The sequence below is a fragment of the Ascoidea rubescens genome (assembly GCF_001661345.1).
Source record: "Ascoidea rubescens DSM 1968 unplaced genomic scaffold ASCRUscaffold_10, whole genome shotgun sequence".
Taxonomy (NCBI): domain Eukaryota; kingdom Fungi; phylum Ascomycota; class Saccharomycetes; order Ascoideales; family Ascoideaceae; genus Ascoidea; species Ascoidea rubescens.
The window spans coordinates 424,489-451,359 of record NW_017962922.1 but is presented as its reverse complement, the minus strand read 5'-3'; the positions used below and the strand labels follow the sequence as shown (position 1 = coordinate 451,359).

Here is a 26,871-nt window from a genome sequence, read left to right as displayed (position 1 = left end):
TTTAAGAGTCCAATCGCCCAATATTCTAATAGTCCAATCACCCAATAGTCCAGTGATTTTAACATGTCACAGCCCAACACATCCAGTATAACAAATACAAATGTGACTGTTAATACAAACAATTACGAATGCAAATTAATAACTTGGATATTGACCATGACAGTTTTCTACACACATGTAGTGTGATACTCCAATAATATCACATTACGTATCACATTACATATTACATAGTGGCATTGTGAATTATTATTTTAGTAAGTGTGAACATCTATATTACAATCTGGAACATAGTTTATAATATACTTGGGCCATTATTTTGCTAACTATTTTTGTCAACTATTTGAATAAGATTTTGAATAAGATTTTGAATAAGATTTTGAATAAGATTTTTAGGAGATTTTCAGGAGATTTTTATAAAATAATAACAAATATTTTATTCCAAATTATAATTATTGTAACAATTTCTACAATCAACATTTTCGTATATAATCATCATATAAATTAACCTTCCGCACCTTTTGTTTTATTATTTTGTTTTTACACTATTCAATAATTCAATTTCCACAAAATGAATGAGTATTCAAACAATCCTAGGACCAACCTTGATAATTATCAATTTTTAAATTATTCATTACTCAATGAGATTGATAATTTGTCAAAATATACACCAGTTTGTGATTCCAAGTTTACTTACAATCACAATTTTACTTACCATCCTAATCCTGATCCTGATCCTAATTCTAATCCTAATTACAATACCAATCACAACTGCAACCACAGTCACAACCACACTGATAATGTCAATCACAATATGATTTATTACAAGAAAAAAAACTTCTTGTACAAAACTGCAATTTGCATTTCATATTTCACTGGTCAACAATGCAGATTTGGCAGCTTTTGCAATTATGCCCATTCGTTGGACAAAATTCGACCCATCAATGTTCCGTGTGGATATAAAACCAAGTTATGTTGCAACGAATACACATATCTCTGCAATTTCAAACATTGTTTTTATCTTCACTACGATGAGTGAGTGGTAGCCAATGCTGGTGTTGAAAGGTTCATTCTGGTGTTGAACGGTCGGTTATCTGTTGTTTTCATATATTATAATTATAATTATAATTATTGTTTGTTGTTTAAACATATGCTGAGAACAGCTGTTTTTTATGATTATGTTTAGCTTTGATATTAATGTTGATACTAGTTTTATTTTTATATTTTGATACTGCCCAGGTATTTGTTGAATAGTTAATCAAATGACATTTACCGAATATCAGTAATGTAGACTCAAGTACTATCTCCAGTCAGAACTCGATTGTATGAATTATACATTATCCACATATATCACCAGTACTATATCCAATATTGATGGTTTTGTTGTTGTTGTTGTTGTTGTTGTTGTTGTTGATGATGATGATGATGATGATGATATAATATTGTCAGATGAATGAAGTTGATTTCCTAGTATTGTTATCACACCCTGAACCGGGCTTGTTGATCAGCAGATTCTGTTGGACTAACAACGTTGTTGTGCCATGTTATCAGCTCCCAATAACGCCATGTGTGTAAACAACATACTTTTGAGCAACACCATCAGCTTCATCTGTTGCAACTGCCACCATCGCAGTCAATCAACTGTTCAATAGTTACCAGAACCGACATTTAGTCCACCAGCTGTAGGATGTTCAAGCTAGGCACAAACAACGGCAACGCAGCCAATAGACGTAAGAAACCACAGCACCTCAGCACTGCTCGCTGTGATTGATGCTGAACATTGTTGATTGTTGATTGTTGATTGTTGATCGATTGACTGGGATGAGTGCTTTGAAACGTTGTGTTGCAATATCGTTGCTGTTTATATATACTATGATACTTTGTAGCCGGTGGATATTGTGTCAGCACTAACAAATGAAAATTTTTCGCATTACCACTATGGAAGCTGTTCATCAGCCAGGTGCTGGATCTGATTGATTGTTGTGATAAACAGTGATGATTGATACAACAATGCATTGGATATGAGTAGAGCTGGAGTTGGAACACAATTTGTATCTGCCATTGCATCCGCAGTTGCAGCTAACACAGCTGCTGCTTGACAGGATAATGTGGAAATACTGAGCAATGTTCTGGATGATATTGTTGTATATTATAGTCTATATATTGGTGGATAGATGTGCAATTGTGATGTGAATTGATGATACAGCAATGTTGATTGATATTAATGGAGACAACAACAGATAGTGTGAGCAAGCATATAATTTTGATGAAGGATATGATGTGAGAATGGTGATAGAGATGACGATGGCAAATAGCAATAAACAGACCACAATAAAGTTAGTAACAACAACAACAACAACAACAACAACAACAACAACAACAACAATAATAATAATAATAATAATGTCTTAAACATGAATCACCAACCATGTTCAGTTGAAGTTGGTGGATATTGCTGCTGTATATATAGATTGAGAGTGTACTGTTGCCAAAAAGATATCTGTCGCAGCAGCTGGCGAGGTATCAAAGAATCGGATAGATTGTTCTGCGACGTGTCGGTTGTGGAGCAGTGGAAAGCGCAGGTGATTCTGAGCACATCGACATATTACAAGCAGAGAACAATAGCGGCAAAACAACAAGCATCAACGGCAGCATTGGCCAGACGCGAAACGCAGCAGAGGCAGCAGAGGCAGCAGAATTGGCAGCGTCCAGAAGGGAGCAGTGGTGTGCTGCAGTTCCTGCAGGTAGTGCGTATGCACACAGGCCAGATCGCATCGGCAGGCACACGCGACTGTCGTGTGCCAGATGCGGCGTGCGTATGCACCTGCTCATTGGTTTGGTTTGGTTTGGTTTGTGTTTTGTGTTTTGTGTTTTGTGACTGTGTTTTTTGGTGTTTCCACGTCTCTTGTAAACACTTTTCACCAGAAATCGTGATGATGGTGTAGCTCAACCGTCATTGTAATAAATATAATAATCCTACAGATAACCAGGAGAGCCTATTTAGAATATCACACCCAGATCTGTGCTCCACATTAGAATGCCATGCTGATTATACCAATCTATCTTGTTTTTCTGTTATAGATTTAGTTTTAACAGTATAATTATGAAATTTAATATTTTCTGTTTTTAAAACAGTAAAAATATTAATGTTGAATTTTTTAATTGATATATTAATGTGAAAGGTCCACTATAAATTGCCAAACTCAACTCTATTATTAATTTGAATTTTGATATAAAGCAAGATTTTTTTTGAAAAAGTTTTTTTTTGTTTCAAATTTAATTAATTACGTGTTATTTTGTATTTTTATTTCAATATAACTCTTTAGAGAAAATGGTTTACAGGTTTTAGTAAAAATAAGGATATCGAATTGACTTGAGATTAAGGAAATTAAATAAAAACCACTGCAATGGATCAGGGCTCTATTTCAGGGCTCTAACATATTTCAGGTATTTGACGAAAATTCAAACAAAAAGCTCATTGGCGAATCAATTGGATTTTACCTTAGACCAAATAATGTTAAGGTATTCAACTTCTTCATCTTCGATCAGCATATCTGTTGTGTCTTCTAAATGCTTTTTTCAGAATGTGTCGATATACTCAAATCACCGATTGTTTTCAACCTCATTGACTGAGTACCAACAAATAAAAGTAAACCCGAAAATAGATTTGAAGTCATTAGATTCAAAATGGTCTTCAATTTGGAAAACATTATCGCCAGATAACTCTTTAGATCCTGTTAAAGGTTTGAAAGAATATAAAAATGGCTCCTTTTACTTATTGTCTATGTTTCCTTATCCCTCTGGTTTGTTACATTTGGGTCATTTGAGAGTTTATACTATTACAGATGTTATATCAAGATTTCTAAAACTCAAAGGTAAAGATGTTATCAATCCTATGGGTTGGGATTCATTTGGTTTACCTGCTGAGAATGCATCAAAAGAAAGAAAAATTTTACCTCATCAATGGACATCACAAAATATTGAAAAAATGAAAGGCCAATTAAATTGCATGTTAACAACTTTTGATTGGGATAGAGAAGTTACAACCTCAACAAAAGAATATTACAAATTCACTCAAAATTTATTCTTATTATTGCTCAAGCATAATTTAGCTTACAAAAAATTCTCGAAAATTAATTGGGATCCAGTCGATAAAACAGTTTTAGCCAATGAACAAGTCGATGCTAATGGCAATAGTTGGAGAAGTGGTGCAAAAGTTCAAAAAAGATTTTTAAATCAATGGTATCTTAAAATTACTGATTTTTCAAATGATTTAGATAAAGATTTGGCCTTATTGAAAGATTGGCCAAAAAAAGTTAAATTGATGCAGAAAAATTGGATAGGAAAATCAAAGGGGATTCAGCTAGCTTTTCCACTAAATTTTTCTTCTGGTGAAAACAATGAAAATATATCTGTATTTACCACAAGACCAGACACCCTATTCTCAGTTCAATACATAGCTTTGTCAATGAACCATTCAATAGTAACTAAATTATCTGAAAATGACGCTAATCTTAAAAGTTTTCTAGAAAGCTCTGAGAATTTACCTAGCGATTCCAAAGTTGGTTATAAGTTGCCTAATTTAAATGCTTCTAATCCATTGAAAGATAAGAATTTGTATGATGTTCCAGTATTTGTTGCTCCCTATGTGATTGATGATTATGGGGATGGCGCTGTTATGGGTTGTCCTGCCCATGATCAAAGAGATTTTGAATTCTGGACTTTAAATCAGCCAGGTTCTCCAACCATTGAATCAATTCTTCCATTATCTGATGAAAACAACCAAAATCGCATTATTCCTGAAAAAATTGATCAACCCTATACTTTGAAAAAGGGAGTATTATCAAACAATTGTCAAGAATTTTCTGGATTATCAGTGGAAGATGCAACCAAAAAAATTATTGAAAAAATTATATCTTTAAATTTTGGCAAAGAAATAATCAATTATAAAATTAGAGATTGGCTAATATCAAGACAAAGATTTTGGGGTTGTCCTATCCCAATAATTTATTGTCCTGATTGCGGAACTGTTCCAGTTCCCGAAAGTGATTTACCTGTTTTATTGCCTGAAAAGGATTTGAAAATTGATCATTTTATGAGTGGTGGTGGAAATCCTCTAGCTAAAATTGATTCATTCACTGAATGCAAGTGCCCCAAATGCGGGAATTCAAATTCGAAAAGAGAAACAGATACAATGGACACTTTCATCGATAGCTCTTGGTACTTTTTGAGATATTTGGACAATAAAAATGAAAATGAAATATTTAATAAAGATATTGTTTTAAAAAATATGCCAGTTGATTTGTATGTTGGAGGTGTTGAACATGCGATCCTACATTTGTTATATTCTCGATTTATCACCAAGTTTTTATACAAAATTGGATATATTAAAAACCAAGAGGAATTAAATGGAGAACCATTCAAAAAATTGGTTACTCAAGGTATGGTTCATGGAAAAACTTTCATCAACCCTAAAAATGGAAAGTTTTTGAAACCAGAAGAATTGGATTTTGAAAATTCAATTTTAAGAGATAGTGAAAGGATTCCATTGATCAAAGATACAAAAGAAGTCCCGACAATAACCTGGGAAAAAATGTCGAAATCTAAATATAATGGAGTTGATCCTCAAGAAACAATATTAAAGTATGGTGCAGACTCAACCCGAGCACATATGTTATTTCAAGCACCAATCACCGATACTTTAAATTGGGATGGAAACAAAATCGTTGGTGTTCAAAGATGGTTAAAAAAAGTTATAACATTGAGTGAGGTGATAGCTGATAAATATGAAAATAATATAAATGCCGAGGATTTTAATAAAAACAAAGAGGAGTTTAGTGAAGACGAAATTCATTTTTATAATAATGCCCAAGATTTATTTTCATCGATCACTGAATCATTGGAGGTAAATTTATCATTAAACACATTAATCTCAGATTTTATGAAATTAACAAATTTGATTTTTGAACAGATTGAAAATGATAAAGATGTTAATGCCCAACTATTGTTTGATATTTATAAAAGTTTGTTGATTATGATTTCACCTGTGACTCCTTGTTCAGCCGAAGAATCATATGAATTATTAAACAATAAACTTAAAAACATTAACAAACCATTCAGTACAATTTTTATGGAAGATTGGCCCGCAGTTGGTGAAAAGATCAAAAAAAAATATATGGACTATAAAATAATGATTAATGGTAAATTTGCTTTCAAATTGAAAGAAAAAGTTGATTTTTTTGAGCAAAGTAAAGACCAAGAATTTTATCTCAACAAAGTTTTGGGAAATGAAGAAAGCAAAAAGGTTCCATTATTAGAAAATGTAAATATTAATAATATTAATAATTTTAAAAATATTATTGTCAAGAAAGGACTTATAAGTATTGTTTTAAATAAATGATGGTTAAAAAATGATAGTTTATTAAAACAAATGTCAAATAGAATGCTTAAAAAGTTACTGTAAATATTAAGTTAAAGTACATATAGAGGTATAAATTAAGTAAATATTTATTGTAAAACAATTTTACCATTTAAAACTTCGCTAACTGCTTTAATAATTTGATCGTGGTATTGGTTATTTGAAGCAATAATACCTTTTGATTTAAGGGTTCTGCCTTTAGTAAAATCTAAATCATTTCCAAACATATCGGTTACTGTACCACCACTTTCTGTAATCAATAGATAACCTGAAGCATGATCCCAAATGTTTTCTTGGTAACTTTCACTTATTGGTAATCTTAAATACACATCAGCATCGCCTTTGGATAAGCAGCAATATTTGGCTTGCGAATCTATTTTTAAAGAATTAGATGGGGTATTACTTATGCCTAATTTAGATTTAATTAAAGATTGAGTGCTGTGAGATGAATGGCCCTTTTCGTAGCCTTCACAGATTATTAAATCGCTAATTGAATTCAAATCTTTTCTCATGTTTATTTTAATTGAGTTTGATTCTTGTAGGAAATTACTATCATCTGAAGTGTGATTGATTTTATTGAACAAAGGCTGAAAAAATGCACCATTGTTTTTAACAGCAGTAAATAAACCACCTTTTTCAATTAATGATGTTTTTTCTTTAATAAAAGAATTTAAATCACCATTATAATTATTGATGTAATCATTATTGATTAAAATTTGGTCTAAATCTACAGGCAAATTTGGTACACCAATAACAGCAAGTTGAACAGTATTATTTTCAATTAGTGCTAAACATATAGCAAATTGATCATTTCTTAAAAAACCCTTTGTTCCATCAATTGGATCTAAAGTCCAAAATCTTTTGTTTCTATTATCAGGATCGCCCTTTGATAGATCATTGTTACTACCTAGATCAATTGTATTTAAAATCTTATCAATGCTATCTAAATCATCTAGTCTATTATGGTTGTAGCCAAACTTATGATCAAATGCAACGTTATTGACTAAAATCTTATCTAATATCTGATTTGTAAGATACTCGTTGCTAACTAAGTCATTTGAGGATTCTTCAGCTATAAACTTGTCATTTGGAAAATTGTTGATCACCGAACTGATTATAATTGCTTGAGCAGCAAAGTCACCAACTGTCACTGGAGACTTGTCGTTTTTGATCAAAGTATTTTTGGAAGACAATTCCTCACTTAGAGCCTTGGTTAACAAAGAGGCCTTCTGAACAGCCAACTGGGCAACCAACGCTTCCTTGTAATAGGGAAAAGGGCAAGAAGAAACAGAAAAAGACATTCTAAGTGTTTGAGAAGACAAAAAGCTCTTGAGCATCAACAGAGAAAGCACAGCTACGACCACAGCCAGCACAATTGAGCAAAGCTGTTTCATTTAAGGCTTTTGATCTCGAGAAAGCAAAAAGAGAAACTGGAGAAGAGTCGCCCAAAACGGCAGTATCCAATTTCACGTGGCTGTGCGCCATTGGCTGGTGTAGTGGCTGGACGTTGCTTTTTATTGGTCCAAAATATTGTCCAAAACTGCGGTGAAAGCACGTGATTTACACATTTGCAAAAAGTTGATGGCTGTGTTTTGTCCCGTTTCAAAAGCGCTGACGTAAACCACGCATGTCATCACATGCGTACACAGATTGTACATTGGACCCACAGCCACGGATCTTACGGTGGAGCAATTTCTGAAATTTTCTGCTTTGGTCTCTTTTTGTTCACTTTTAAATATATTTCTCTGAATTTGTCTCAGTTTTATTCTTAGAAGGATTTGACTATATTCCAATTGTATATACATTCAGGCCACAATTCATATTATCTGAGATTGAACTGATCCACTTATAAACGATTCATATAGCACCAAACTTCTCCACTATAATAACACCAACATCCATAGTTCATCCTCCACTCTTATCTCGCTTGTGCTAATAATCTACTTAACAGAATAACTATATTCTATCAAACCTCTATTTAAGCAGTCTTGCATTTTATTGTTGAGTGTTTATTTTGGCTTTAATTCAAATACTGTCTTTTTATTTTCCATTCATCTGTTTGCACTCCTTTTTATTGATTTTTACTTGTGTCTAAGAATATCAACGTTCCATTAAAACAAGCTTATATATTGGGAATGCTAGCAAATTTATCTCAGAAGTCAAAGAAAAAATTCACGTTAACTTTGAATATAATTGAATTGTTAAATGTTCCGCAGCTACATGGTAACTGTTATATAAAATGGTACATAAAAGATTCAATCATAAATAATTCAAATGTTCCTATATCCTCAACCACTCCACCTGTTTCAAAATCTCTAAATGAAAACTTACAATTATTGAACAACATTCCGGTCAATTCGGTAGTTGCAGCCTCAGCAAACAATAATAATAGAGTAAATCAACAACAACAGCAACAATATTCCTACAGTTCTTCTCAAGTGGCCAATACAGATAACAACACCAATTATAACCATGATCATCACCATGAAAGCACAATTCAGGCAAATAGGTTAAATTCAAATGAAAATTTCCTAAACAAGAATATCAAAGGCATAACAGGCAAATATAAAATTGAAAATCACAAAGTCAAGTTTAATCTAATAACAAAAATAAGCAATATAAAATTCATAATTAATAGAAGATTGAAAAATAGTTTTATTCAATTAAACGATAAATTTTTGGTATTATATGTTTACTCTGATTTTCAAAGCGAAGTCGCTCCCTCCAATAATAAAGAGAAAGAACAGAACAATCACAATGATGAGGAAAACTCTAATGCCACTGATAATAAAAACTTGATCAATGATGAAAAGAGAATATTATTAGGAAAAATTGAAATCAACTTAAATCAATATATTCAAAATAACTTTGACCCTGAGAATATGTGTTTTTATAACAATATTAATCCATTCAATTTCAAAATCGATAAATATCTCTTAAAAGATTCGAAAATTAATTCAATTTTACGATTGTCAATTAACTTACAATTATTCAAAGGAAATTATACAGATTTTCTAAACCTATCCTTGATTTCTAATAACAATGATAATGATAATGATAACGATACCAATCAGCTTGGTACTAATGATCAGAATTTTTTTTTGGACACTGAAAGTATTTATGGTAATAATCCCAGTCTTTTCAAATCAAATCTGAGATTTCCACAATTAATCACAAATAAAATTAGTGATTACATAAAAACCAGGGATGATAATCACTCGATTTTGACCAACTCTAATTCTTCATTTTTTAGTGTAAACTCAAACTCTCACTCAATATCTAATTTGTTGATATCGGATTTTAACGCCAGAAAACGAATAAAGCATAAATTCAACGATATTAAATCATCATTTTCAACAAATACCAACAATAGTAATAACAGTAATAATAGCAATGACACCAATAGACAACCAATTACTAAAAAATCCATGCCCCAATCTCCAAAAAGCTCCGTTTTTTCTTTTCATTCCGATTCTGCAACTTCTTTATTTGATAATCCAAATCCCAAAAACATATCTCCTCCTTCGATTCATTCTTCTTCAGCAAATACTTCTTTGTCAAACTCTAAACAGAATGGACAGGGTCTTAAACTAAATGATCAAAACTTAAAATCAAGTGCTCTGCTTAATATTCACAACTCGACTATTTTGAAACCTAAACCTTTCAGTCAAAGTGATAGTCTATTGGAGACATCCTCAATGAAAAGTGTCTCAGCGTTGTCAAATAAATCTAAAAAATTAAATTGTACTAATACTTCTAACACCCTTTGTGCTAGCAATACATTGGCACATTTGCCTGCCAAATCTCCAATAAAAAAACAGTTCACTCAAAACAGCAGCCGTAATAACTCTAATAACTCAATTACAGTCAGCCCAGGTCAAACAAATAATATCATTATAACAAATAACAAAAATCTTTCAAATAATCAAACTAGTTTCAATTCTTTGAGTACTTCTCAGAACTTTCATGCAGATCAAAAAATTGATGTTATTAAAAAACTTTACTTCAAAACTTTTCAGGTTAATTGGGACCCGAGGCCATATGAATTAAATCCATTGGAATGTGTAAATGATATCTTCAATGGAGGAAATGGCTGGAAGAAAACTGCAGATGGAACAAATTTAATTGATATGAATTATGTGTCAGATCCAAATAACAATTCTATCATTAGAGGTTCAAATCTGAATTTAAGTGAACTTGATATAAATACAAACCATAACAAATTCTTCTTAAATAATGTCAACGAATTTAATAAAACCGTTGAAACAAACAATAATAATAAAAATATTGAAACCAACAATAATAATAAAAACGAAGCTCAAAGCTATAAAACACATTCTCCATTGTTATCTTCCCAAAACAGATTCGCACAATTAACATCACCACCACGGACCTTTGCAACAAGAATAATCACAACTCCTAACAAACACGAAAGACAAAAAACTATAAATAGAGACGATATTTTTGTAAACGAGTATTATAGTCCAACTAGCTTGAACAAAAAAAGGAATTCCAATCGTATATCAGTTTATTACAATGATACAGACAACAGGTTTGGCTTTAATAATTTGATTAAAGAAACTGATATCAGGGAGGATCTAAGATCCTGGAAAATTGGCTCAAACTAAAATGCTTTAAAAAACCAAAACAGACATTCACTTTTTCTTATCCCTTCTTAATAGTATTACAAGTTATACATGCAAATTCATAGATTTCGACAATTTTTCAGTTTTTGCCTTTTTTTCTTTTCGGTTTTACTGTTTTTTCTGCTTTTCCCGCTTACTTTCCAACTTTCAACAACATATTTATAAAATACTAAAATTCCTTGTTATAATTATCAATATTACCATTAACAATATTACCATTAACAATAGCGTATACATATCATGAAATCCATATCAATAAAACTACTTTTTTCATAAACTCATTAAATTATGTTCAATTGTTTTTAATATGATAAACCTTTTATTTTTGATTGTTATCGATTTTGTCTCATTCTTCATTATTATCCTCAACAATATCATTATCATAATCATAAGCTTCAACTTCTTCTTCATCTTCATCTTCATCTTCCTCATCATTTTCATTGGAATAGTTATCCGTAACGCCTTCACTAATAAATCTATCATTGAATAATTTTTCCAACTCATTTATATCTTTTTTATTTAATTCATCTTTGAAATCTTTTCTATTAAAAGTAGATTCATCATTATAATCATTTAATAGCAATTCATGAATGCAATTTAAATCATTTTGATTAACACCAAAAACTTTTAGCTTGAACAAATTTGTATTGTAGTTATCACCATAATTTGATTCTACAGAAAAAAAAATTGAATTTATTAGAAGTTTTAGATCTTTGAAATCTTTATTTTGAATAAATTTAAAAGGTTGATCGACTTCTAAGGAATTAATATCATAAGTCATAGAATCAATTTTGATAAAATTTTGATTCTTTAAATTAAAATTTTTTTCGTAAAATAATTCATAATTTACTCTTTGATTAATGGTTATTTTAAGTTCTGTAGCATTATGGTTATTGATATTTTTATTAATTTGTTTACATTTGATCTTTTTTTGGATTTTTATAAATTCTTTTAATTTATGGGCATTATTTTCAAAATTATTTAACTGAAACCAAATGGAGATTTTTTTGGGAGCAGCATATAAAAAGCTTGCATTTCTTTTGTATCTTGGATAAGAAATGATTAAGTCTCTTATATATATTGGAGTTTGAAATTTAACAGCAAATGTTTTAATGCCAGTGGACTGAGGAATTTTATAATAATTATTTAATTTATCGATTGGAAATTTGTTTAAATTGTTTGAAATAGCTTTGTAGGAGTTTAAAATCAAGAATTTTCTCTTTTGCGAATTTTTAGAAAAGAAATTATAAAGAGTATTTTTCAATTCATTTCGATTTTGGATTATATTTAAATGAGTTATATTAAAGGAGTTGTGTGAAGATACTAGGTTATTTATAATAATTGCGCCATTTGTCAAAGAAGCATAGTTGTAGTTGTAAAATGGGTTTGAATTGAATTTTAGTTTGTTTAAAATTTTTGAGACTAATTTTTCGAGAATTAATTCTGTTGTAGAATTTATTATAAATGAATTACTACTAATGCTGTTGTTGTTTGATATATTATTTTGGAGATTAATTAGTTGATAATTTTTCAAAATTTTTTGATTTAATGAGTTATAATTTTTTCTTAGTTGAGAAGAGATAAAATTTTTAAAGAGATTTAAATCGGATAATAATTTTTCGTTTTTAATGTTTAATAATTTAAAATTTGAATCAGAGTGTATCAAATTATTAAAATAGTGGTTAATGTCTATATTGTTTTTGATTAAAAACTGATTCCAAGTTGGAATTAAGTTGCCATTAGTGATGGTATTATTGGACGTGTTTATGTTATTTTCGATTAAAGTTTGGATAAAATTCTTAAGATAATTTTCAAAAACAGGTAATAGAGTTAAATTTTTGTTGTTTTCATTTATTATAATTGGCAAATAATTTGGTAAATTTTTTTTTAATAGGTGATTGAAATTATCAAATTGGTTTAGATTATTTGGATTGTTTTTTTGGTTAATTTGAATTAAATTATTTAAAATTGATTGGGATTGATTTCTAAAAAGGTTTAAATTGTATAAATTTTGATTTAAATTTAGTAGATTGTTTTTATAAGTTAGTTTGAAATCTGATAAATCCGAATTAAAAGTTGACATATTTTTATATAAATTTTGGTTTATGTCATGGATGTTGTTAACTTTATGATGTAAGTTGGATATATCTGATTGTAAGTTATTGAGTAATATTTTATAGTTGTTATTATAATTGCTATTTTGAATATGATTTTGGTTATGATTTTTAAGAGTAAAATTCTCTCCTATGTTGTTTAAGTTTAAGTTGGAATTATTGATATTTAAATAGAATAAAAATATCAAGAGAGTGGATAAGGAGATAAATATTAAGGAAATTAAGGATTTTTTATAATTTTTTATAAAAGATTTTAAAAAACTTGAAAAATTAGTGAAAAAAACAACTATTCTATTAGAGACAACTTTTAATAAATTCAAAACCCTTTCAAGTATATTATTATCATTTTTATTACTATTATGGTCATTATTATTATTATTATGTTGTTTGGATTTTTTGTTGGAATTGATGTTATTGAGATCGGTTATTTGGTTGATTTTTTTATAATTGTAATCATCATCGTTATCTAGAGAGAAATCATTAAGAGTTGATTCATCATTGGTATCTTCAGTATCATCATTATCATCCTGATTGGAGTCATTTCGATCGCTATCAGAGGGTGAATCACTCAAAAGGTTTTGGGATAGCTTATCAGATACCTGGAAGCCATTGGAATCATCACTTAGATTGTCATAGGGATCTTGGTTGTAGTTATTCTTGTAGTACTCAATGGCGATCTCTCTTCCAGGATTGAATAGCTGGTTAAACTTGTTAAATCTGCCACTAAACTGGCTGTTCTGCACATTGTGGTTGTTGTTGTAAGTCAATTGAGCTGCTGTAGAGGAGCCCTGGTCTTCTAGAATAATGTTCTGGTTGTCAAGTATGTCGTTTATCAAATCTTCTTCCTCAGAGGATTCAGGCTCGATGTCTGAGTAGACGAGAAACTGCTGCTGAATGGAGTCTCGCAAAGACTGGTTGAAATGGTATGGGGAAGAGGCAGGCATTGGAAAAAGCAGCAAAAGCAACAGAAGTAATAGAAGCAGCAAAAGCAGCAGAAGCAGCAGAAGCGGAAGCACCACAATCACCACAAGAAGAAGAATCAGAAGAAGAAACAAAAATAAGCGCCGACACAACAAGCACGTGAGAAGATTAACTAGCTCACGTGAAATAAACATACACGTGATGTATATTTACATGTGACTAAACTCTCATTAGCACGTGATCTGGTTTTCTTGAGCAGAATTTTTGCTTTATCGCTCTTTATGAGGAGATAGCCTCTGTTGCAACTCTAGCTGTTTCTTCTTCCTCTGCCACCATGGAGTCCTTTTTAAACTGGTCTGAGAGCTTGAACACTGATCCACTTGCTCTTTCGCAGAGCAGCCAGCTAGCCAGCGCCAACAGCAAGTCCACAAGCGACTATTACAATGATTTTCCCAACTTGGACAAGATTATCTCTTCTACCCAAAACGAACCAGATGCCCTGGACGCCGAAAACGCCAACAATCCTGGTGTCGACAGCCCTGTGAGCAACAACAATAGCATCAATATCAATAATAGTAATAACAATAACAGCAACATCAATGTTAATGCCAACATTGCTAATCGTAACAACAATAGCAATGACAGTAACAACAGTTTGACCGATAACACTAACACCGCCAACAAACCATTAAAGAACACCACAATCAGGAAATCTCCCTTATCAATCAACAAAACTTTAAATTACAATTCAATTTCAAACAAACCAAACAAGTCAAGTAATCCACCAACTCCATCTTCCTTTAAAAACTCTCCTTCTCTAACTCCCAACACCAACATCAATGTTTCTTCAAGCACCGTCCAACCAACCATTGAGAGGAAAAGGAGAGATAACATCAACGAAAAAATTCAGGAATTGGGTACAATAATACCAAAAACCTTTTTTGAAGACTCGAAAGAAAAATCAAGTGGAACGAAAGATGGGAGACCCAACAAGGGTCAAATTCTAACCAAAACCGTGGAATATATCAAATATCTACAAGACAAAATTGATGAGCAAAACAAACTAGAAAACGACTTAATTATAAACTTAAAAAATCTAGAAAACATTAAAAATATTGAACAAAATTCAAAACCTTCTCTTCTTTATTTTAAAAATACCTCTGCTGAAATTGCTTTAGGTAAAATTGGTGTTGGTCCCTTGGCTTCAAAATCAATGATTCATTTAAAATCTCAAAACAATTATCAGTCTAATAATAACAGTTCTCCTAATAACAGTAATAATACTCCCAATAACAACAATACTAGTGCCAACTCTCCAAACTCAATTAGCGATCTGTCAAAAATGCAAAATAAAAAAAACACTTACCAATCAAACTCATTAAACAGTAAAAATAACAATAACAATAATAATAACAATAATATAATCCCTGTACCAATACTCCCATCACAACCTTCGAATATCAACTCAAATTACTCAAATAATATAATCAACTCTCCTATGATTAAATTCGAAGATACTTCTGAACAAAACTTGAATATCAAATCTCCCCTAAGTATAATGTCTCCCCCACCTCCTTCTGCTTTTCCCATGAGCAATTCTAATTCTTTTAATAATAATAATAATAATAACAATAACAATAACAATAACAATAACAATAATAATAATCAAAATTACAACCAAACCTATAACCAAACCTATAATCAAAACTATAATCAAAATAACTATAACCAAAATATTCAAAAAAATAATCAATCTTATAATCCTAAAAATGAATTCTCAAGTTTTGATTTTGGCGTATAATATACTAAACAATATTATATATATTTAATGAAGTTATGGTTTGTCGTTCTATTTTTTATTTTTATTTTATCTTATACAAATTCATTTATTTACCTACTTTTTACTTATTTACTTGATACTTTTTGGTTTTTGTTTGATTTTATTTTATTTTATTTTATTTTATTTTATTTTATTTTATTTTATTTTATTTTATTTTATTTATTCTACTGTTATTTTTATTTTTGAAACATGATTAAATGGCATTTTATTCAATTTTAAGCCCTCTAATTGACTCATAATTAGAAAATCCCTTAATTTCATATTTTTTTCGAATCCAATTTAATTTAAATTTATTTGATTTTACTTTATTTTATTGTATACTTTTCTCAACTCTGTTGTATTTTTTTGGCTTAAATATACTTATTAGTAGTATCGTTATGTTTTTGACTCACAATATTTATTAAAATTACTATTATATAAACTTTTTAAATGCAATTTTAAGAATTGATCCAACTTTCGGCTTGATGATACGCAACATTAGAAGCTAATCTTAGTGTTTGTTTCCCCATTGGAAAATAACTAACAGTATACCAAATCACTGAAATCAACTGAACTATACAGAAAATTATTGACAATATAATACTCTTGAAATACAAACTGGAAACTAGTGTTAAAAAAATACTGGAAAAGAAAAATAATGTGAAATATATTCTTTCCTTTGAAAACAAATGTGTAAAGTAATTTTTAAAACCTTGTAGAAAGATAAAACTCACCACGAAAAAAATTGAACCCAAAGACCATAATGTAGCAAATTTTCTGGGTTTTAATGACAAGACAGGAAACAAGAAAAAACATATAAGAAAACATATAATTGATCCAGCAAAAAATAATGCAAATATTAGCATTCTGTCCCATTTAGAGAGATTCAATAAGCCGGGGTCATCGCTTATTGAGTTATCGATTTCTCTTTCCTCTCTTCGTAATCTTTGGGAGTCAGTGACAGCAGGAAGTCTTACTGAACCATTTTGAAATGGATTTAGCCTTTTGAACTTTTGAGAAAAAGTGTTGGAATCAGAGCTGGAGTTATTAGGAACAGGTAGAGGTAACGATGAGGAAGCGTCGTCGCCTCTTAGAATTGAATAGTTGGGCTCATTGGACTTTCCGGGCACTATTTTGTTCATGAAATCGGATACACCCATTGCTGCTGTGATTATGTTGTATTGGTTAGTGTGATTGTAGGTTGATTATATGGGGATTATAAGATATTAACACTCAGTAATTAGTTTTGTGAGGTCGCCGATAAGCCTCTAGAGCCAAGTGGGTTGTGTTAGCAGGATCTTGTGATCATCCAACAACGCTCCGATATAGTGTAACGGCTATCATGGCACGCTTTCACCGTGCAGACCCGGGTTCGACTCCCGGTATCGGAATATTGTTTTTTAACTTATTTTTGCTGCTTTGCATTGAATCTTTTTTGTTTAATTTGGTTAGAATCTGAGTGCAGCAGTGGGTGTTTTGGAAGCAGATTGTTTTTTGATTATTAAGACAACGCTTTGAGCTTCTCAATTGTTGACAGTATTTGCAGTTGAAAAATTCCGGGTTCGTCCTGCCATTTTGGGAAGAAATTCATTTCTGTGGGAGTAGAATGCTTACCTCATCAGCAGTAAATTTCCTTCCAGATTGGGATGTGTCAATTGAAGGGAGAGTCTTAATTTTTTTTTTTTTGAAAGCCCAAGTGTGGGAAATATAGGCATTTTGTGAATAGGGAAGTGTTTTAGTAGCAATTTTGTGGTTAATCTTACTAGAATGGAGGATATAAATGATGAGAAGACTCAGCAAATAGGTTATATTTTGTCACTATTGGGCAAAAGGAAAAAAGAGCCCATTTTTAATACTGTTTTAGTGGACAGAGATTATCAGCTTGAGAACTTGCTTACAATGATGAATTTCAAGGACAGTCCATACAATATCGATAATGACAGTGATTTGTTCACCAAGACATTGACGGATCAACGGGAGGTTGAGAACAGTGTTATTAAAATCTACAAAGAGTTTTTGAATAGTAGTAGCGATAATTATGAAAGTGGAAATGGAAGTGGAAGTGGAAGTGAAAGTGAAGGTGAGAATGGAATAGGAAATTTAAAGAAATCGTTGCATTTGAAATTTTTGAAAAATGCATTGAAACCATTGAATCCGGCATTTACAAAACTAGACGCATCGCAGACGTGGATAGTGTTTTGGATTGTGAATTCTCTTTTATTATTAGACCAAGATTATTTAGTAAAGAATCCTGAGTTGAACGAACAGATTTGTTTAAAGATTGGGTTTATTGTCGATTACAATAAAGAGAGCAAGAGTGAGAAGGAATATCAAGGTATTGGTGGGGGTGTTGGGCAGCTTGGGCATATAGCATCGACATATGCGGCTATTATGTCGTTGTCGTTTACAAAGAGGTATGATGTTTGGGAAAGAATACCACGAAAGTCGATATATGACTGGATGCTTAATGAGTTGAAGCAGAAAGATGGATCGTTTGTGATGTCGAGGAATGGGGAGAAGGATGTGAGAGCAGTTTACTGTGCGTTGACAGTTGGGTCAGTGTTGAATATATTGAGCAAGAAATTGGTTGAAAATACAGCAAAGTGGATCCAATCGTGCCAAACATACGAAGGAGGATTTGGAGGATGTCCTGACAATGAAGCGCATGGAGGATATACGTATTGTGCAGTTGCTTCGTTGTGTTTGCTAGGAGATCCCAAGGATATGTTGAACAAGTACTGTAATTTGGATGCTTTGGTGAGATGGATTGTGTCTCGACAGTATAATATCGAAGGAGGGTTGTCGGGACGAACAAACAAGTTGGTTGACTCATGCTACAGCCATTGGGTTGGGAGTTTGGCGCCATTTATTGAGATTGCTATTGAGTGGAAGACGATAATGTCTCGGAATTGTTTGCAGAATTATATATTGTTGTGCTGTCAGAATAGGCGATATGGAGGGTTGAGGGACAAACCATTGACGAATCCGGATTATTACCATACGAACTATGCATTGTGTGGGCTTTCAGTGTGTCAGAATGTGTATCTGTTTAATTACAAGAAGTTTGAGGAGAGTGGGAGAGATTTTCGAGCAGTAGGATATTGCTATGAGGCTAGTGGGATTGAAGCGAGCGATGTTGTTGAAAGGTTTCAGGAAAACTCAGTGAGTGAGATACATCCAGTTTTTGGTACAGTGAATGGGTATGCGCAAGAAATGTATGAGTTTTTTTGTGGAGTTGAGATCAAGTAAGTAAGTAAGTAAGAGTACGTCTTTGAAGTGAATGCAAGAGAATTTATTGGATCAAGATTATATAGTATAAGAGATAAAATTAGATCAGAAATTCCATTTTCATATGATTGTATAAAATTGTGTAAAACTGTATAAAATTATATGAAAGAGACAAGTATATATAAAAAAAATTGAATTGTTCAATTAGGAGTAGTATTAAATGGTAAACCAAGAGTAGGATATAGTATAGTATAGTATATAAACCAAGTAAAAAGTAAAAAAAGAAAAAGAGATGACAACAATTAAGACCGATAAAAGAGAAAACTAGCAATTACTAATTAATGATTATTATTGATTATTATTAATGATTATTATTAATAATTATTATTATTATTATCATTAATTAATTAATTAAATGGTGAATAAATGAATGAATAAATAAATAAATAAATATTAATCTGAGATTGTTATTGATTAAAAATAAAAGGCAGCTTTTCTTGTATTTGACAAAATAGGACTTGGTTCTCTTGATCTGTTTGATTCGTATGGATTGTTGGAGGTGGTGGTTGAGGTGTTATTGTTTTTCATCAAGTAGTAGTAGAGGTAGTCATTTTGTATGTTTGAGTTTTGAGACTGAGTGTCTCTTAGGAATCTGTTAACTCTTTCTGGTTCAGTTGAGTAGGACATTTTTGGTATAAGAATAGAATTGGAGAGAGGTAAAGTAGGAGAAGAGTGGATGGGATTATAAGTACGATTGCGATTACGATTGGATTGCAATTGTGATTGTGATTGTGATTGTGATTGTGATTATGGTTATGAGAGTGAGTTCACAAATAGAAGTAGGAATGAGAATAGGTAAATGGAATTGAAAATAAAGGGAAATTGCAAAGTATTTATATTAATGGAAATTGCAAAGTAATTAATAATTAATAATTAAAAGGCAAGAAGAGACCCAACACTATTATATTAGTCAAGAAACAAAAAAGCCAAAAAAAAACCTTGGAAATGATTCAGATCATTAAATCTTAAAAAAGCAAAGAGAAAAGGAAAAAAAAAATAATAAGCAAAAAGTTTAAATGGGAAACCAAGAAAGTTTAAAACGCAAGAGGTTGAGTTGAGTTTGAAAGTTATAAGGTTAGTGAAGAAATGATTTTTTTTTCATCAGACAACAGCAAAAAAGGGCGAGAAATAAAAGCGGAATCGACTCATCAATCGATTCTTCAGGGTGGAAGAGAATTCTATATTTAATTATTTCAGTTATTGTAATTAATTCACTCAGCGTAAAAAGGCCTGGACGTTACACAGCGCATGGAGCGAACAGCGAGCCCAAGCTGGAGATATTAATAACTCTGCTGAACAGCTCCACGTCAAGAAAAGACAACTCAGCACTCTGCAGTTTCAAAAGGGCAAGCAAATCCACTCATGTTTGCTTCCAGACTCTCCTTTGCGGCTGCTCCCTGCCCAGCCCACCGCGCCGGAACCCACCACGGCGACGGATCCTGTGTCAACGCGCCCAGCGGCGGTCTCGGCAGTTGACGGCAGCTCCGTCCCGGTTGGAGGGGCCGGGAACGAGGGCAACGGCCGCGCCCCGCTGAGCAGCAGAAGCAGCGCGCGCAGCAGGGTCTTCGGAAGCTTCTAGACTGGAGGAGTGTGGTGCTGGATGCTGGGCTCCTTGGCTTGCTGCTGCGGATTGCATCGTCTGCCAAAGTTGCGGGCGCTGACAAATCGCAAGCCTTGGGTATTATTAATCACTGTCTGCATCGGGAACGCGCAAAGCAAACAGCTGCCTTGTGCAAAAGCCCACCGCAAGCCTAACGCACACACACACGACAGCGCAGCGCCCACACTGGTGGACCCAGAAACACCAAAACGACAAAATAGAAAATGAGGGTTTCATTTGTTTCAGTGCCCAAATGCTAAATGGCAAATACCAAAGCACATCACGCTCACGAATCAACTTTCCTAATTCAATACCACCCAGTCTCAAGAATAGTAACGAGAGAGAGGGCATTTTGCAACAGTCTGTATTGTTATATTACTGAGCTATTTTTGACTTTTCACTTTAAACATATATTATTTTTCAATAGGTGGGTTTTTTTTCATGTTTTTGTAATTTTGTTAATTCGCACTGTTTGCAAACTGTTGTAAATAGTGGAAATATCGCAATGTTTACAACTACAAGTGGGTTCAACATCACTCCATCACATTTGGTATTCGTTTTTTTGCCCTTGGGCAATTTCATTTTATTTTTACCACGATTTGAAACTGGACTTTCTATATTTATTTACTTGTTTACTTATTTGTTTACTCGTTTGTTTACTTGTTTGTTTACTTGTTCATATATTTGGCTAAAATTACCCAGAAAATTATTCCGTTTGTTTAATATTCTATTACTCAGTGCCATTTAAATGTATTCTTCCTAGTTCTGTCTCGCTCTTGAGGGAAGATGGCAAACATTAGCGTGATTGATGTTCGTATCTAGTTTAATATCATTCAATATCATTCAATATCATTCAATATCATTTTATTTCATTTCAAATCACTCAACAGCATTTGGATATCCTTTGGAAATCATTCAACACTCATCCTATTATTCAAACTAAACTTCGCTGCTGTAGTCATTAATCATTCATTTATCAGCTTCCCGAAAGTTTAAACCCGAGCCATGGAAAAAGGAGGTTCCAGTTTTGTAAACTTGACTTGTGACAAAAAAAGTGTAGACAATCGTAAAATAATGCAGAAAATTGTAGAAAATTGTAAGAAAAAAAGAGTCTCCTGGGGGTGAGTCGAACACCCGATCTCAAGATTACTTTGTTTTCCACAAAGTGAAACATTACAGTCTCGCGCCTTAACCAGCTTGGCCACCAGGAGAATCTGCAGGCTGACAACTCCGCGCACCACCCAAACCACTACCTTCCAAACCACCACCTCCCACACCCCTGCCCCTCGCCATTACGCTCACAGCAAGCAATGCAACACGTCCTGGAATTGCTAACCAAGCTATTCGCACCCTTATCTGCTATTTTATCTGTTATTTTATCTACTATTCTGCTATTGCTGGTGTTGCTCGCCTACGTCTTTCGCTTGACACAAGTTTCACCCAAATCCAAAAGCTAATCCTCCTCCCTTTAGCTCCCTTTTAGCTCCCTTTGCTACATGCATCTGCTCCAGCCTCAGACCTGAAATCCCACACCACGCTATTTCCACCCACACCCTTCTTATCACCACTCTTCTCCCCTGTTCCTCTATCTAATCTTTTCAATCTAGCTCCCACTTCACCCTCCATCCATTTCATCTGTCTATATCAACGTAGTCCTCTCTACGCCCTCTTCCACAACTTATCGTCGTCACACCTGGCGCATTACGCTCCAAGTCTTGTAACAGGCTATTTCTTTACGCCTTTGAAATCAAATAAACTGATTAGCTCTTTCACATCCCTCCCAGCAAACTCACTTCATTCCACATGTTTGGAAATCACCTTTGTGTCTGGTGCTGTCCCACTATTGTTCTCAGCCTTCCAAATGCATGTTGACGCAGGCTCTTCAACCCCAGCATGCATGCACTTGTGTTGCTTTGTTCGATCACACACAAAAAAAGATGATCGCAATCGATTTAAAGTAAATCTAATTCAACACAACAAAAAATAAATGATACAATCACTCTTTGCTCTTTTCTGCAACCACTACATGTCATCGGCTCTAGATCTCTATTATTCACTTTTCCTTGCTCGTAACGATTAAACAAGCTCTCTCTAGTCTCATACACCATTCGCCATACACCATATGCTATCTACTAAATTTATTCCCTTTCTCGTCTCCCATTCTTCCCTATTTTCTTTCTATTCTCTCCCTTTTCTTATCTCTCCCTAATCTTGCTCTTATCTTATCTCGTTCTTCATCTCCGTCTCACCCACCATTATATCGCTGTCCGCTTTAGGCAATCAAAGCTCCCGTTCCTTTGGCGAAAAGCTCCTTAATGAAACTGCCTTTTCATACACGACTTTATTTTTCTTTCTGGACTAAACCCAATCAACACAAACTGCTTTCACCATCATCATCGTTCTTGTCTTTATACATAACCTGTTTTAAAACCTTTTTTTTGTTTTGTTTTGTTTTTATTTTTGTTTCAAGCTGTTTCACCGCACTTTTTTCTTCCAATTCATTTCCTCTATCAACTAAGGTATGGCTGATAATAATAGACTCTCACAAAATCAACACATCCAGTTAGTTAGAGATGATTTCAATCAATTCCAATTCCAATCTCAATTCCAATCCCAATCCCAATCTCAATCTCAATCTCAGCTTCAACAACCCCATCCTCATTCTCATCCTCATTCTCATCCTCATTCTCATCCCCAGTTTCAACTCCATTCTCAACTGCTTTCTCAATCTCAATCCCAATTGCAATCACATTCTTATAACCTACCTCCCAGAAGCAACAGCACTTCTGTCTTTGAAAATGCCTACAATAACTCCACCAACAACATCAGAATCTTCTCTGACCTCCAACCCTCCAATAACATTCCATATTCTCAATTCAATACCATGAACCAAAATTCAACTCCAATCTTAAACACAAACACAAACACAAACACAAACACCAGCAACAACAAAATAAAATACAAATATATAGAAAGACCCTGCTCCTCAGGCTGCTGCAAAAACGAATCAATCAACGAGTTCATCTTCAACCACGCCCTCTCAAAAGGCCTCTATAGTGATATCACCATCATCGCCTTCGACAATAAATACCACCTACACAAACTATTTCTATCTCGCTCTCGCTACTTTAATAACCTCTTTCATGGTCATTGGAATGACTCAAAAATATCAACTCACACTTTTGATTTCTCCTTTGACCCTAACATCACTGAAGACTCATTTTCCTTAGCAATCAGCAGGCTCTACGGATTTATCGACATCAACCACGAAAGACAACTCCCAACAAACATGATCGCCATTGGAAACTATTTAGATATCCCAGAATTAGTTTGCTCCGCTACTGAATTCATAATCGACAATCTAACCTTCTCAAACTTCAAACCTTTTCTCGATTTCGTTAAAACTTCAAAATACGCCCTGGCAAATGAAAAAATTAAAGACAGCATAAGAGGTTTATTGTCAATAGATGGCTGGCAAAATGGTGTAGCCAAATGGGATTCGGTTCCTGCTGACATTATCTCAGATGTCATCTCCAGTGATACCTTCTTTGTTCCCAACGAATGGGAAAGATGCTCCTTTCTTATAAAATTAATCGATAGAAGACTAAGATTCCTTAGAAACCTAAATAATAATAATAATAATAATAATAATAATAATAATAATAATAACCATACAAACCCTGACCCTCTTTATAGCTCGTCCATATCTTCCACTACTCTTTCTCCAAAACCCAACAGTAATTTACAATCAACACAAATATTCAAAAATCTCACCTCCTCTTCCTTTTCTTTTTCTTCCTCCTCTTCTTCTTCTTCCATATCCACTTTATCCTTCGAATATATTCAAGAAGAAATCCGGATTTTGAAAAATACGTTAAACCATAAAATCCACTACGTCAATTTGCTTCCTGAGCAGCTATTAGAATTAAAAAACTTAAAAGACATCAACAACCACAATTACATCACTTCAAACTGCTTGAAAGATGCCTTGTGGATGCAATTCGATCTACAAAACACAATATCAAAAACTAAAGAAACCCAAAATACCTTAGGAATCACTTTGAATGACGACAACCCACTATCAGACCAACAACAAAATACCTATAAATATCCAATCAGTGATAATAACTGCAACGGTTATCCAAAGGCTTTGGAGAAAAATATCTATATCATTAAAGATAAAAAGAAAAATAACAATCCTTCCGATTCAAAACAAAATAATCCTTCCAAGCAAAAAATAGACAACAACAGTCCTAGATTAAAATTCGAAACTTCAAAATACCCTCCTTTAAGATTCTCAGTTGCTTTTACAAATGTAAACGATCTAGAGCCCGCCAAAAGATTATATGCTAAAATATTTTGGTATGCTGGCTCATATTGGAACATATACATTCAAAAATCCATTGAAAATAAATCTGGCTCATCTCATCAACACCCCACTTCTCAATTGGGAATTTATCTTCAAAAAGTCAAAATTGACGAAAAAGCCAGAAGTGGGTTTTTTTATACTGATGTTTTTGATATTATAGACATCCAAAAACTCAATAGCATGAACGGAAATGAAGATGTGATATTTGGTGATGACGAATTGCTCGAAATGGTGTTTTCAAACAAATCTACTGAAGTTTTGCAAAAATCGGTTGAAAATAGAACATCAGGCACTTTTGAAAATACCATTTACGATGATCAACGTACTGATGATTCAAGTTCATTTTCAATCACTGAAGGCAGCGAAAATGATGACACCCTGATCAGAAATTCATTTCAAGACTTGAATATTAACAACGAAGATACTGAAAACTCTTTATCAAGCTCAGCAACACTTTTTAGTGGCAGACTTATCAATAATACCACAGTTGGCAATACTGAAGATACTTCTTGTAGTACTGGTTATAATACAAGCAATTCAGAAACTGCTGTAAATAATATATGTTCTCGGAATTTGAGCTCAGTTACAATAACAAAACAAAAAGAAGCATTATTGACAAAATCTCCTTCATTAACAAATTTAACAAATACTTTGAATGATTTTTCTAATCTTGGCTATTTGCTGCCGGATAATAATGAATCAGATTTGAACTGTAACAACACATCCAGAAATTCAACAATATGCACTTACACAGATAAAAGAGAAAAAATTTCAACTTACTTTGTTATTTATTCTTCTCGAAAAATTAAAAATTCATTTAATGCCTTTGTGAGTGGACCAGTTTCATTTTCCTCTGGTCAAAGTTGGGGTTGGAAAAGTACTAACATTTACAGTTTTGATCAAAATAGTATCAAAAAAAGAAGTCAAAGTAAATTAATCAAATTTAGTGTTGTGATTGGTATTATCTGATGAAAATCCATCCGTTTTCAAAAAAATTTCATGCATTTCATTTCATCCAATGGTTTTGATGATAATGGTCACGACTATTTTTTATAAAGCATATCATTCGTTAATAATCTATTATAATAACGATGTCGAAAACCGTACAAATTTTTTTATAATTTCATCCTGCAGACTTGATTTCTATTACTGTAGATGTAGTTTTCATGATTTAAAGATTTTATTGTCTTTGTGGTTTTTCAGTTTTTTGCTTTTATTTTCTGGTTAATTTTTAGGCGAAATAAATAATTGAATAAATATATGACCAAAGATCGTTGAAAATATTGAAAAGTTCATATCCATAAACTGTAATTACTCAACGGGTTAAACTGTTTGATGGTTTTCTGAAATCAAGAATCCTTTCCAAAAGTGTGTCTTCAAAAGAAAATAGATCAAACTTATCTATAGATCATATGAACAAGAAACTAATAACTAGTTCTAACCTAGAAAAAATTAGAAATACCTGGCATGATTCATTAAATTATAAAAAGGCTATCTTTAATAAATCAAAGTTCTTATCTATTGCAATTTTCAATTCATTTTAGAATTCAGAATTTGAAAATTGATATAATTAATACTATTCTGAAATTCAATTCACCTAATTCACTCCTTTGTTTCAGTTTCAATCACTCATTAAAATAAGTCTTTTTGGTTTGGGTTTTCTGTTTATAAATTTAAAAGTCAATCCATAATTAGGGTT

General features: G+C 32.5%; 11 protein-coding genes and 2 non-coding genes across 13 annotated transcripts; 8 read left to right on the top strand and 5 right to left on the bottom strand.

Annotated features, from left to right (window-relative positions):
• Window positions 1-568: 568 nt before the first annotated feature.
• Window positions 569-1,036, top strand: ASCRUDRAFT_71418 (zinc finger CCCH domain-containing protein; the record flags this gene model as incomplete). Its single annotated transcript, XM_020191932.1, has 1 exon — window positions 569-1,036. One exon carries the CDS (start codon window positions 569-571, stop codon window positions 1,034-1,036), a length of 468 nt encoding a protein of 155 aa, XP_020046248.1.
• Window positions 1,037-2,238: 1,202 nt separating this feature from the next.
• ASCRUDRAFT_108401 (uncharacterized protein) lies at window positions 2,239-3,033 on the top strand. Its single transcript, XM_020188709.1, has one exon. It carries the CDS (start codon window positions 2,412-2,414, stop codon window positions 2,940-2,942), a length of 531 nt encoding a protein of 176 aa, XP_020046247.1. The 5' UTR covers window positions 2,239-2,411; the 3' UTR covers window positions 2,943-3,033.
• A 548-nt stretch (window positions 3,034-3,581) lies between these two features.
• NAM2 (leucine--tRNA ligase NAM2) lies at window positions 3,582-6,397 on the top strand (the record flags this gene model as incomplete). The annotated part of the gene is made up of 2 exons (XM_020194663.1): window positions 3,582-3,609; window positions 3,663-6,397. The coding sequence occupies 2 exons, from the start codon at window positions 3,582-3,584 to the stop codon at window positions 6,395-6,397; spliced, it is 2,763 nt and encodes a 920-aa protein (XP_020046246.1).
• Window positions 6,398-6,401: 4 nt separating this feature from the next.
• MET22 (3'(2'),5'-bisphosphate nucleotidase) lies at window positions 6,402-7,781 on the bottom strand. The gene has a single exon (XM_020193648.1). It carries the CDS (start codon window positions 7,714-7,716, stop codon window positions 6,505-6,507), a length of 1,212 nt encoding a protein of 403 aa, XP_020046245.1. The 5' UTR covers window positions 7,717-7,781; the 3' UTR covers window positions 6,402-6,504.
• Window positions 7,782-8,408: 627 nt separating this feature from the next.
• ASCRUDRAFT_108362 (uncharacterized protein) lies at window positions 8,409-11,225 on the top strand. Its single transcript, XM_020188708.1, has one exon. It carries the CDS (start codon window positions 8,551-8,553, stop codon window positions 11,041-11,043), a length of 2,493 nt encoding a protein of 830 aa, XP_020046244.1. The 5' UTR covers window positions 8,409-8,550; the 3' UTR covers window positions 11,044-11,225.
• Window positions 11,226-11,407: 182 nt separating this feature from the next.
• ASCRUDRAFT_71414 (uncharacterized protein) lies at window positions 11,408-14,119 on the bottom strand (the record flags this gene model as incomplete). Its single annotated transcript, XM_020191931.1, has 1 exon — window positions 11,408-14,119. The coding sequence occupies one exon, from the start codon at window positions 14,117-14,119 to the stop codon at window positions 11,408-11,410; it is 2,712 nt and encodes a 903-aa protein (XP_020046243.1).
• Window positions 14,120-14,967: 848 nt separating this feature from the next.
• RTG1 (Rtg1p) lies at window positions 14,968-15,303 on the top strand (the record flags this gene model as incomplete). The annotated part of the gene is made up of 1 exon (XM_020189533.1): window positions 14,968-15,303. A coding segment is annotated over one exon (336 nt), but the record flags the coding sequence as incomplete, so codon positions are not given.
• Window positions 15,304-16,080: 777 nt separating this feature from the next.
• SFT2 (Sft2p) lies at window positions 16,081-17,127 on the bottom strand. The gene has a single exon (XM_020193647.1). The coding sequence runs from the start codon at window positions 17,073-17,075 to the stop codon at window positions 16,374-16,376; it is 702 nt and encodes a 233-aa protein (XP_020046241.1). The 5' UTR covers window positions 17,076-17,127; the 3' UTR covers window positions 16,081-16,373.
• Window positions 17,128-17,234: 107 nt separating this feature from the next.
• Window positions 17,235-17,306, top strand: ASCRUDRAFT_t125. The gene has a single exon. It is a non-coding gene; the product is annotated as a tRNA-Glu (tRNA).
• Window positions 17,307-17,383: 77 nt separating this feature from the next.
• Window positions 17,384-19,370, top strand: RAM1 (protein farnesyltransferase). The gene has a single exon (XM_020193646.1). The coding sequence runs from the start codon at window positions 17,683-17,685 to the stop codon at window positions 19,162-19,164; it is 1,482 nt and encodes a 493-aa protein (XP_020046240.1). The 5' UTR covers window positions 17,384-17,682; the 3' UTR covers window positions 19,165-19,370.
• A 188-nt stretch (window positions 19,371-19,558) lies between these two features.
• Window positions 19,559-20,054, bottom strand: ASCRUDRAFT_76852 (uncharacterized protein). The gene has a single exon (XM_020193645.1). The coding sequence runs from the start codon at window positions 19,828-19,830 to the stop codon at window positions 19,618-19,620; it is 213 nt and encodes a 70-aa protein (XP_020046239.1). The 5' UTR covers window positions 19,831-20,054; the 3' UTR covers window positions 19,559-19,617.
• A 1,860-nt stretch (window positions 20,055-21,914) lies between these two features.
• ASCRUDRAFT_t123 lies at window positions 21,915-22,014 on the bottom strand. The gene has a single exon. It is a non-coding gene; the product is annotated as a tRNA-Tyr (tRNA).
• A 1,769-nt stretch (window positions 22,015-23,783) lies between these two features.
• ASCRUDRAFT_16262 (uncharacterized protein) lies at window positions 23,784-26,132 on the top strand (the record flags this gene model as incomplete). Its single annotated transcript, XM_020189406.1, has 3 exons — window positions 23,784-24,540; window positions 24,652-25,300; window positions 25,706-26,132. Coding segments are annotated over 3 exons (1,833 nt in total), but the record flags the coding sequence as incomplete, so codon positions are not given.
• Window positions 26,133-26,871: the final 739 nt, after the last annotated feature.

Excerpts from the sequence above, each read along its gene's own strand:
- RAM1 (XM_020193646.1), top strand. The coding sequence starts at position 17,683 with ATGGAGGATATAAATGATGAGAAGACTCAGCAAATAGGTTATATTTTG.
- ASCRUDRAFT_76852 (XM_020193645.1), bottom strand. The coding sequence starts at position 19,830 with ATGTCCTACTCAACTGAACCAGAAAGAGTTAACAGATTCCTAAGAGAC.
- SFT2 (XM_020193647.1), bottom strand. The coding sequence starts at position 17,075 with ATGGGTGTATCCGATTTCATGAACAAAATAGTGCCCGGAAAGTCCAAT.
- ASCRUDRAFT_108401 (XM_020188709.1), top strand. The coding sequence starts at position 2,412 with ATGAATCACCAACCATGTTCAGTTGAAGTTGGTGGATATTGCTGCTGT.
- MET22 (XM_020193648.1), bottom strand. The coding sequence starts at position 7,716 with ATGTCTTTTTCTGTTTCTTCTTGCCCTTTTCCCTATTACAAGGAAGCG.
- ASCRUDRAFT_108362 (XM_020188708.1), top strand. The coding sequence starts at position 8,551 with ATGCTAGCAAATTTATCTCAGAAGTCAAAGAAAAAATTCACGTTAACT.